General features: G+C 41.6%; 1 protein-coding gene across 1 annotated transcript in view; it reads right to left on the bottom strand.

The window, feature by feature from the left end:
• slc24a3 (solute carrier family 24 member 3) overlaps positions 1-12176 on the bottom strand; it is a 58683-nt gene that overhangs the window by 19522 nt on the left and 26985 nt on the right. Inside the window, exon 4 of the mRNA XM_055227476.1 lies at positions 10091-10170. Coding sequence (XP_055083451.1) covers positions 10091-10170 — 80 coding nt within the window. The remainder of the gene's footprint in view (positions 1-10090; positions 10171-12176) is intronic.

Raw genomic sequence — 12176 nt, 5'->3', positions numbered from 1 at the left:
AAGCTGTCGGTCCTTCCTATGGATAGCTACAGATCACATTAGCGAGTAGCAGGTTTTTTACACGTGACGCTACCAAATCCTACGTACATCACCGATAAGAAGGTCCCTGGACAGGCTGATGTCATAAATGGTGTACATGCCAATAAAATACAATGTATATTAATGCAATCATTCATGAGGTCAATCAATAAGTAAAACTATAGTCCCCTTCGATCTCAGTCACCACATCCATGTACTATTTACACATATACAGATCATGATGCTGCATTCACACAAGGCGGTTTAATGTGCACAGGTTTGTTTGGTTAAAAGCCATTGTTTGGTCAGGCCTGTAAACATGTCATAGTTTGTACATGCTATGATTGGGAAGGCTTATGAAAACAAGAGTATAAATATTACTCAAACATGCATGAATCACTCTAAATGCAACTATGAGAGGGTAAATGAGAAGAAATGAGAAACAAATATAACATAGCATATAAGACTCTAAAAAAATAATCTATTTTGGATAATAGGTCCACTTTAATCACAAGAGCTCCCTGTTAAAGCTCCCTCTCTTCTGCTCTGGATCGATGCTGTGTTTGGACTAAGATAAATGTGTTGCGTTCTAGCCCCACTGGGACCCACCTGATGAGCCCACGGGACCAGGAAGTGTGAGAGACCTTTAACCCTCATGTCTATGTTTGCGGTTTTATTGATTCAGGAAAAGGAAATTGAAGAACTAAGATTAAGTGAAAATAAAAATCTGTATTATAACAATTTGGAAGAATATCTAATGGTGATTTTAATATTGTGCATCCTCTGCTGCACCGGACCCTCTCCCCTGCATCTTCTGCTCAATCTCTCTCTCTTCTCTGCATCCTCTGCTGCACCGGACCCTCTACTCTGCATCTTCTGCTTAATCTGACCCTCTCCTCTGCATCTTCTGCTTCATCTAACCCTCTCCTCTGCATCCTCTGCTCAATTTGACCCTCTCCTCTGCATCCTCTGCTCAATCTAACCCTCTCCTCTGCATCCTCTGCTTCATCTAACCCTCTCCTCTGCATCTTCTGCTTCATCTAACCCTCTCCTCTGCATCTTCTGCTTCATCTAACCCTCTCCTCTGCATCCTCTGCTCAATCTAACCCTCTCCTCTGCATCCTCTGCTCAGTCTTACCCTCTCCTCTGCATCCTCTGCTCAGTCTTACCCTTTCCTCTGCATCTTCTGCTTCATCTGAACCTTTCCTCTGCATCCTCTGGTCTCTAGGCCTCCCGTTTTCTGGCAGCTCCTCTGTATCATATATTCACTGTCCTTCCTCTGTACCATATCCTCACTATCCCTACTCAGTACCATATACCCTCCTCTATACCATATTTACATTGTTCCTCCTCTGCACACATATTCACTCTCTCTCTTCTGTAACATATATTATAGCTGCTCTCCTATTCCAATATTTTCCATGTTGTAAAACCTGACGATTTTTCCCGGTGGATTGCGCCCAGCCACTTTCCCTGTTGCCATGGAAACGCGGGCCGATGTCACCTGTCCCAGTGCGTGTGTAAATACGTGTGTGTGTGTGTTTGACAAAGGGACACACACACACACACACACTGCTGCATTTCAACAGAGGAAAAATACTGACTGCATGTGCTTAGGAGGAGGACTGCATACTCACAATGTAATCACTATTTGAGTTGGCGCATTTATCAATTCGGGTATTACACTTCTGTGTGGGGTATTAACTGCTAGCACATGACGTATTTATATCACCATGCTACCTTTACTGTTTTGAAAATGCTCTGCGTGCTAAGTCACTCACTGTTCAGAGCTCAGTTCATGCTTTTGTATTGTTATGGAAAATGGCCGTGCGAGAACCTGGGTGACGCAGACCTGTGGGCGGAGCATTGCACAGAATCTTAAGGCTAACCGCAAAGAGGGTTCGAACAGGGCCCAGGACAGATGACAAAAATACTCAAACATGCGTGAATGACATCTAAAACCTTTTCAGGCATGTTTTTGATGAGGGAACAACGTTACAACATGGTAGAAAATGCCAAAAAGTCAATTTTGCATCATACCTCCTCTCTAAATAATTGAATGTCTTCTACAAATAACAATTCTGTCTTTTTATAGATAAATCTTGTTCTACCGATAGTTTAGACCTTTATGAACATAGGATTCTTGTAGTTTATCAGTTCATATATAAACCTAGATACAAATAGTTTACTTTTGTACTTTATCTAGTAAAAATATTAAGGCAAATTGTGGTAATCCATCAGAAATAAGATAAAACATGATTGTAATTGTGATTTTGGAAGACCATATGACAAGACTCACATGAGGTTGATGATGCTAGGGCAGCACTGATCTAATTTTAATTGGACAGTAATTACATTTTATTTTAGGGTCAATGATCAGCTTAGCCTTTTTAACGGTCTACAGCCAATCCTCTGCATGTGGTTTTGAGCAGACATCAGACTTCCTTCATATCTCTCCAACTCTCTCTCCATCTCTTTATCTCTCTCTCCATCTTTCCATCTCTATATCTCTCTATCTCTCTCTCCATCTCTTTATTGCTCTCTCCATCTTTCCATCTGTATATCTCTCCCCCTCTCTCTCCATCTCTATTTCACCATGTGTCTCTCCATCTCTCTTTCTTTCCATCTCTATATCACCCTCTCCATCTCTACATCACTGTCTCCCTCTCTATATCGCACTCTCTTCCTGTATCTCTCCCTCTCGCTCTCTCCATCTCTGTATTTCTCTCCCTCTCTCTGCCTCTCCATCAATGTAAAACCAGTCTAGCTCTTCCTCATTAGCTTGTAATTAGCGGTGAGTTAGCCAAATGTGCTACACACATGCTGCGGGTGTGACATCTCCGCGGGCGCTAGGCTAATTGTCTGTAGTTTTGTAGTTTTTGGGTTTATCCCTCGGTCACGCCTCTGGGCTGCTCCCGCACCGGTTCATTACATCCCATAATAAACAGCCTCAGGATCAGCTGCTATTCTTAGTTGCCTGCCCCCAAACAAACAGCAGGGGGCGTCCGACTCATTACAGGCAAATAACAGCCACGTGGGAAAGGTATCAGGTAATATAGGCTGAGTTTAAATGTGTTGTAAATATAGTTAGTGATGAAGTCCACTGTCCACAATGGTACTAGGTTAAGGTGGATGAAGTATCTTGCCTAATGAAACAAATGCCACCAGAGCCACTACGGCCCCACTGTGGCACCTGATATTCCCAACGGTCTCCCATCCAAGTACTAACCAGAGCTCTGCTTAGCTTCAGAGATGAGGCCTTCACAAGGAGGTATGTTACAGTATGGTAAATTGGCTTCACTACACAACTAATCAACTTTCCATCTCCCCTTTCCCTCCCTCTTTTTCTCTCCCTTCTCCCTGTCTCTCTCTCTTCTCAATCCTCACTCCTCCATCTCTCTCTCCCTCCTCTATAAACCCTTCTCACCTTTTCTCTGCCCTTCTGTCCATCACTCTCTCTCCTCTCTGTCCCAATTTCCTCTCCCTCTCTCACTCTGGGGTTTAAATGAAGCAGAAAATGACTTGTTCAGCTTAATTCAATCATGTGAGCCTCTCTCTGCCAAAGACTAATCACGATCACATTAATACACACTTCATTAACACACAGTGGTTACTGACCAGATACGTTTCAGTCTCCATTCTACGCGGAACACAATGGAAACAGAGGTTTGTTTTTTTTTTTGGTTTTTTTTTTTTTTTAAATGAATGTGTGCAATATTTAAAGCTGCACTATGGAACATTTCTGGTGAAGGGTCTATTTCCTCTATTTCCTGCTTGTCTCCATGGTGATGTTATTGCTTTGCCTGTGATGATTTATAAGGATAATCATAATTTGTGTGAGAAGTTCATTCTGATTAATTTTTCAGTTAATCGACCACTTAAACTGTTATTTCTATTGCACATTGAGACTTTTTAAATACAAAATTAAATGTATTATTGATACAAATTTGTAATTGCTTATTCTTTTTTGACATTTTGCTTTAATAATGCCACTGTCTTTGTTATAAAACATCTTTAAGTACATGTTTTAGAGTAGGCCTGTCTTGATTAATACTACATCGACTTATCGTTCAATACATGAGAGCTGGCATCATTTTTGGGATTTAATATTTATCAGGGGCAATTTTTCTTTGCACTGTGGGGAATTTGCTCATTTTTTTTGTACTTTTCTGAAGATTTGAGCTGTCGTAGGCTGAATAAATAACTTCTATGTAGGCCTGTCACAATAATTACTATATTGACTTATCGTTCAGTGTATAAAAGCTGGATACATTTTTATTTTTTTTTTATTTGCACTATTGGGAAATTTTTGGTTACTTTTTGGCTATATACAATTTGTGCCAAAGAAGGTTGGATTAATAATTTCTATGACTCATTACAGATGCAAACTAAGTACTAAAATGTTTATTTCTGATTTTTAATTATTATAGCCAATGAGTTTTGTTTTTGTTTGTTTTTTTCAAAATATTGTAGATTTAGAATAGTTTTTGTGGTTTAAATCTGCTCTTGGGTTATTGTGTCAGTGGCAGTACTTTCAATATTATCATTTATTGTCTATATCAGCAGTATATCAAAATTTAAATGATCATGACCGGCCTACTTCTATGACGCATTACGTGTTTCATTGGTTTATTGCAGCTTGTGTTCATTAAAAATACTGTACAAATAAAATAGTTTATTTTTTGTTTCTTTTTTTGAGGAAATCCTGCTTTAGGGTTTTTGTGTCCAAGCCATGATGGTTTTTAATATTATCGTTTATCATCTATATTTTCTTCAGGAATATATTGCATTTCAAAATTTGTTATAGTCACAGACCTATTTTAGAGTCTGTATAGTCCAGATAACTAATGTTATATCAATACTTTTGTGATGTACTGTTTATCGTATATATATTCACTCATTCGTGTTTGAATCCAAAGAAATCCCACACAAACTCCTCCTGTTTGGACTCTGCTGTTGTGGACGATTGCATAACACCACTCTTCACATTTACAGAGGAAGAATCCCATTTTTGTCATCCTCCTCACATGGTTTACCTCTGAGCGCTTACAAAGCCTCCACAAAACCACAGGGAACTAGGGCTGTACATAGCACTGGAAATCAGATACTAATCGATACTACAACTAGGATCGAAACTAGATACTCATTGGAGCAAGTATCGATACAAAAAAACGTCACATTCACAGGACAGAAATGGACCTTTCCTGGATTAAATGATCTTGAGCTGTATCAGAACAAGTATAAGACACATAGACTGAGGGATTACACAGATATAAGACCACATGGTAAAATAAAAGAAAGTACCATGATTTAATGCTGAAAATCACATTCTATGGTCTAAAGAAAGTGTTTTTTTATTATCCCCATGATATCAGAATCAGCATCGAGTATCAAGTCTATTCCTTAGTATCGAAATGGAGTTTTGAAATTTTAGTAGGCAACACTACAGGGACAACAGCAAAATGGCCTCTCACAATCTGACCAATGTTTTGTTCTTTTCGGTTTTGGTTTTGTCTTTTTATGTGAGCGAGTGGAGAGGAGCAGCGCTAGAGGCACCGAACGCGCCTGTTTTAGTCAAGCGAAAATAATCCACATTGATGTAATTAGGCTTTCAGGAGACCACTCTACTAGGCTAAAAATAACCCCACGAATCACCGCGGCAACCCAAAAAAGTGCACGGAAACATGCGGCGGGAGTGCACGTGGTGAGGTGTGTGATATCTGAAGACCTGAAGATTTGTTTAACTAATACTGCACTAAAAGTGACTGTGAAGTGGTGCAGTTTGCAGCTCTGGTATCCCCTCTCCCAGTCTCTCTCCCTCTCTGTTTTTTCACTCTCTCCTTTTCTCTCTCTCACACTTTTTGTCTCTCTTCCCCTCACTTCCCTCCCTCTACCTTCAACCCATCTCTCTCTCCCCATCTTTCTGCTCTTTCTTTTTCAATTTTGTCCCCTTTCCCTTTCCTTCACCCCCTCTGTCTTTCTATATCCGCCTCTCTTCTGTCTCCCTCTCCCTTTACCTCCCTCTCTTTCTCACTTTCTCTCTCTACTCTGTATCCCCTTTCCTTCTCCCTTCACTCTCCTCTATCTCTCCCTCTCTCACTCACTTTCTCTCCCCTGCCTCTAATCTGCCCCGTCTCTATTTTCTCTCATTCTTTCTCTTCAGTATCTCTTGTCCCTGCTTTCTCTCCTCTCTCTCATCTCCCCACCTGTTTCTTTATTTACCTCTCTTCTCCTTCTTTTCAGTGTCCCTCCTTCAGTCCCTCCCCCTTCTTTCCCCTCTCCCTTCACCTCTCTCTGTTTCTCTCTGCCTTTCTCCATTTCTCTTAACTTTGCCCCCCTTCTTCCTTCCTTTTTACCCCCCCCTCTCTCTCCTCCGCTCTCACTTTCTGTCTCTCTTCCCCAGTCTTCACTCTCCCCCTCTCTCTCATCTCTATTCTTCCACTATCACTCTCTACCTCTCTTTGCCCCTCTCTTCCCTCTCTTTTCCTCTCTCCCACCTCTCCCCTTCCTGTTCCTTCCCTCTTCACCTCTCTCTTTTTCCATCTGTCTCTTTCTCTCTCTCCCCTTCATTTTTGGTCACTCTTGCCTCTCTTCAGTCCCCGTCTCTCTCTATTCTGTAATCTCTGTCTGCCTTGCCTTCTTCCTTTCTGTGTCTCTCTATCCCCATGACTTTCTCGCTCCCTCTCTCTTTCTATCGCTCTCCTTCTCTCCCTCTCTCTTTCAAAAGGCCTATTATATGTACAAATCGGCTAAAAATAACACAAAAATTTACAACGGCATCCCAAAAAAAGTGCATGAAATCTGCGAGAGTGCACGTTTGAATGAGTGTGCACGTGACGATGAGTGTGCATGTGAGGTGGGGGGGTGGTGGTGGTGGTGGGGGTGGGGGGGTGGGGGTGTTTACAGTGAGATCAGAGGAGGTCTGGCACAAACCAACTCGTAAAAGGAACTGAGGAATTTGGGAGAATGCTCAGAGCAGACCACAGGAAAACAACTAAACAAGTACACACCAAACCAGGACTAAAGCAAGACTAGACCAGGATTAAACCAGGACCAAACCAGGACTAAAGCAAGACTAGACCAGGATTAAACCAGGACCAAACCAGGACTAAAGCAAGACTAGACCAGGATTAAACCAGGACCAAACCAGGACTAAAGCAAGACTAGACCAGGATTAAACCAGGACCAAACCAGGACTAAAGCAACACTAGACCAGGATTAAACCAGGACCAAACCAGGACTAAAGCAAGACTAGACCAGGATTAAACCAGGACCAAACCAGGACTAAAGCAAGACTAGACCAGGATTAAACCAGGACCAAACCAGGACTAAAGCAAGACTAGACCAGGATTAAACCAGGACCAAACCAGGACTAAAGCAAGACTAGACCAGGATTAAACCAGACCAAACCAGGTCTAAACCAGGAATAAATCAAGACTAAACCAGAATTACACCAGAATTAAAACCAAGACTAGCCCAGGATTAAACCAGGACCAAACCAGGACTAAACCAGGGACTAAACCAGGGACTAAACCAGGGACTAAATCAGGGACTAAACGAGGACTAAGCCAGGACTAAACTAGAACTAAACCAGGGCTAAACCAGGGAGTAAACCAAGACTACATCAGGACTAAACCAGAACTAAACCAAGACTAGACCAGGATTAAATCAGGACCAAACCAGGTCTAAACTAGGACTAAACATCTACTAAACCAGGGACTAAACTAGGACTAAATTAAGGCTAAACCAGGACTAAACCAGGACTAAACCAGGACTAAACCAGGACTAAACCAGGACTAAACCAGGACTAAATCAGGACTAAACCAGGACAAAACATTTAAACAAGATTAAATGAGAAAATCTTAGAATCACAAAGCTGACATGAAAATAGCATCACAAGTGTCTTCATATGGGTGCTCGCTCCTCTTCCTCTGCCTCTTTCTCTCTTCATTCTCACCACTCTTGCCTTACCTGGCAAGGGTATGATTTTAAGCATTTTTAAGATAAATCATTGTCTGCGATTTAATATGACATTTAATGACAACAGAAATGGAGAAGTGGCTAATTCACCACTGCCAATATGACGTCCGTATCAAATGTAGTCATGTGTGCGCAGGAGCGTTATTATGCTTTTCAAGATATCCAAAGGCGCTTTTATCTTCTGTCTGTTTGTCTCCTTATGTAAAGTTATTGAAAGGGGGTTTTGAAGAGATGGGATTTCACTTCAGGCGTTCTCTCTCCTTCTCCTTAAATTTTATGTCTCTACTTTAGTCTGCTCCTGTCTGTGCTCCCGTCTCTGCTCCTGTGTCTGTGCTCCTGTCTGTGCTCCTGTCTCCGCTCCTGTGTCTGTGCTCCTGTCTGTGCTCCCGTCTGTGCTCCTGTCTCCGCTCCCGTCTCCGCTCCTGTCTGTACTCCCGTCTCCGTTACTGTCTGTGCTCCTGTCTCCGCTCCCGTCTCCGCTCCTGTCTGTACTCCCATCTCCGTTACTGTCTGTGCTCCTGTCTCCGCTCCTGTCTGTGCTCCTGTCTCCGCTCCTGTCTGTGCTCCCGTCATCTCTCCCGTCTCCGCTCCCGTCTCCGCTCCCGTCTCCGCTCCCGTCTCCGCTCCCGTCTCCGCTCCCGTCTCCGCTCCCGTCTCCGCTCCCGTCTCTGCTCAGAATGTACCTGAACCTCTGTGTTGCCTTCTCTTCCTGTGTTGGACATGAGCTACAATAATCAGGATTTTGGGCCAATTATGTCAAAGTGAATAATGATGTCTATAAATATCAGACATTGTAAGAGATTGTAAGGTTCGGTGATATGATTCAGATGAAAGTTAGGAGCATTCACACACCAGGGGGAGCTGAGGAGTCTGACAAACCTTTTACATCAAGTACAACCTAAGAAAATATTTGAACCACCAGAGTACCACCAGATCTAAACTAGGGCTAAACCAGATTTGATATAGGACAACACTATTCCCATACTGGTGCTAAACAATGACTAACCAAAAAGAGCTCAGCCTTTGCACAGACAGCTTTCTCATACAAGGACAAGAGAGAAGGGAACAAGCTCCCAGACAGACTGAAACTTTCTTCTGACCTGAGGGACTTCTCTTATAATGATAGAAATGTCCTTTTAGGGAGTCAGCTCTGTCAACACTGATTTGCACGTGGGAGGTTATATGGTAATGTTTGACATATACTTTAAATGTGGAAATGTGGAGTGTAATGTTTTAAATGAAAGAATGGGTGAATGTATGGTTTGATTGTAAATGACTGGATACTTAAGTGCATTTTAATTGTTTGTAACCTGCCTGGGGACTGCAGATGGACTTGCTTTAGCCAAGTCTGGTGTAAAGCATATCTTCTTTTACGAGATTATGATATTTTTGCACATGGTCCATGTTAAAATAAACCAATAAACTAACTAAAAACTAACTAAGAAAAATATGGATTAAACTGACACTCCTCAGTCAGCAAACCTTCACTACAAAAGTACACATTTAGACAAAAATGGGTAGGGATAAAATATAGAAGGACAATGTTTGTACATTATGACACATACACTGACAAGTACATGAGTATAGCCCTATTGATATTTTGCAGCTAATGTCATCAGCATTTCCCGGGGGTCTGATAACAATCTGAAGCTAGACTTTAATGTGAGCTTTGTTTTAACACAATCTGATCAAAAGAGCTGACTTAGCTGAAATTACAGGAGAGCTAATTTGTGCTATTAAACAAATCCCTTTTAAATAGCATTACAGTCTCAAGCTAGTTAGCATTAGCCAATAGTTTTTCAGTTAGTCACTCTCACCTTTTTCTTGAAAATCAAACAGGACCATCGCTGGTTCTGATCACAGGGTCCTGAAAATGTGTTGTATAAATCTATTTAGTGTTTTTCTTGAGTTTCAAACTATTTAAAAACTTTTTGATGGTTTGGCAATTTGCTATGGTGTACATTGTGTCACCAAGGTAATTGCTGAACATTCTGCAATAGACACGCATGTAGAAGTCCCCCAGCGTGATATCACTGTCAATTACTCATCTCCGGTTATTACTGGGCAGGTTGCATCATATTTTGGTTGGTACCTGGTTCAGTGCAGTTTTTGTGGTTGTCGGCTTCAGCGTACAGCCGGGATTCATTCTGGTGGTAGTGCTGTAGGAGATGCCTCTGGATCCCTCCTCTTCCTCCTCTCTCTTCTCCTCTTCCTCCTCCCTCCATCATGTACGACCGTCCTGAAACAGAAAACAAAATCACATGACTCTTCAGACCGAGTTAACATAGCAGCTGTGTCTTTGGTAAAACCACGTTCAAAGACAGTGGGAGCTCTGGGCGCAGATGGTTTATGTAACACAGAATGAGTGCACAAACAGCAGGCCCAACATAGGGCTGTAGTCTACCAGTACAATGGGTATTATCATTTAAAACTGAAAGTAGGAAAGTCTAAAAGAGACAAGGGTCATTTGTAATGTTTGGGTGACGTCAGTGTCTCATGTAGAAGAGCCCTGCCCCTGGACCTGGAGCCGTGTCTGGAGCATGGAAACAATTGGGTTGGAGGGAGCCACACCAAAACAGACCAGCTCCAAGGTGGCCCCAAGCGAACCATGCCAATGGAAAAGAGGCTGAAATGTACCGAGCCCACCTGATTAATTAATCTAATTTGTGGCCTATTTCATCACAGCAAAATGGAATTCATACCCACAATTTACCAAATTTTTGACCACCAATTAACCAAATTGTTACCACAAATTAAGATCTGAGATCTTTCAGAGAAATTTAGGCGTTTCTCTCTCTACTCCCTTTCCCCTTTCTCTTCCCCATTTCCTTCTTTCCATACTCTTTCTCTTCTCCCACTCCTTTCTGCCCCTTCTCCCCCTCTCTCCCCCTCTCTCCCCTCTTCCATCCTCTCCCGACTAGGTGTGGATTATGTAATGTACAGATCCACAAAGCACATGTGGACTGGTTGGGCAAACTCCCATAAACCCTTGAGCACCCGATGGAGAATATAGAGCTGGTCCAGTGTTCTGCGACCGGGATGAAAACCACACTGCTCCTCCTGGATCCGAGGTTCGACTATTAGTCAGATTCTCTACTACAATACCCTGGAATAGACCTTATCCAGGGAGGCTTCTTAAACAAAGGGACCACCATCCCGGTTTGCCAGTCCAGAGGTATTGTCGCTAACCGCTATGCAATGTTGCAGAGAAGTGTCAGCCAAGACAACCCCACAACATCCAGAGACTTACAATATTCAGGACAGATCTCATCCCTCCTGGAGCCTTGCCACCAAGGAGTTTGTCAACCACCTCAGTGACTTCAGCCAGGGTGATGAATGAGTCTGAGTTCTCAGTCTCTGTTTCCTCCTCGGAAAAGATGAAGGACAGATGAAGCTTATAATATCTGCCCCTTATCAACTCTGACTCTTATTCCTTCCAGTGTGTTGCACTGTTACATTATACAAAATCAAACTTAGATGCACAGCTACTTTACAAAAAAAAAAACACAAAATCATCCTGTCACATAGCAGTTATATACTTTCTTAATAATGATAATTTCAAGCTTTTCTTAAGCATGTAAATGGACTTGGATTCTTTATTATTACTTTCAAGACTGTTCCAAAGACTGACTCCCTTGATTGAAATACATCTTTCCTTTAGTTTTGTTCTAAACTCTGGCTTAGAAAATAAATCAGTTCCTCTTAATTGATATCTACTTTCTCTCTTTAGAAATCTATTTTGCAACTTCTCTGGTAATACTTTTTGATGAGTTTTATACATGGTTTTGAGAATGCTATATTCCACCAATTCGTTAAATTTCAACATTTCTAATTGAAGAAAAATTGGATTTGTGTGTGCCCTATAACTACTTCCATTGATAATTCTAATAGCACGCTTCTGTAAAAGAAAAACTGGTTCAATGTAGGTTTTGCAAGCACTTCCCCACACGTCAATGCAATATGTCATATATGGAACAATCAATGTGTTTACAATAACAATACAAATACAATAGAAATACAATAAGAACAATGCATCTTTGTTGAGAGACTCTTTTACCTTGTGTAATACAGCTATGGTTTGTGATACTTTTGATCTTACTTGCTCTATGTGGGATTTCCACGTCAGCTGCTCATCAATAATAACTCCTAAAAAACTAAATGTACTTCTATCTCTAATC

This window comes from Periophthalmus magnuspinnatus, chromosome 15, assembly GCF_009829125.3.
Source record: "Periophthalmus magnuspinnatus isolate fPerMag1 chromosome 15, fPerMag1.2.pri, whole genome shotgun sequence".
In the NCBI taxonomy this organism is placed as follows: Eukaryota; Metazoa; Chordata; class Actinopteri; order Gobiiformes; family Gobiidae; genus Periophthalmus; species Periophthalmus magnuspinnatus.
Note: the sequence above shows the minus strand (reverse complement) of the source record. Positions and strands in the feature narration are given on the sequence as shown.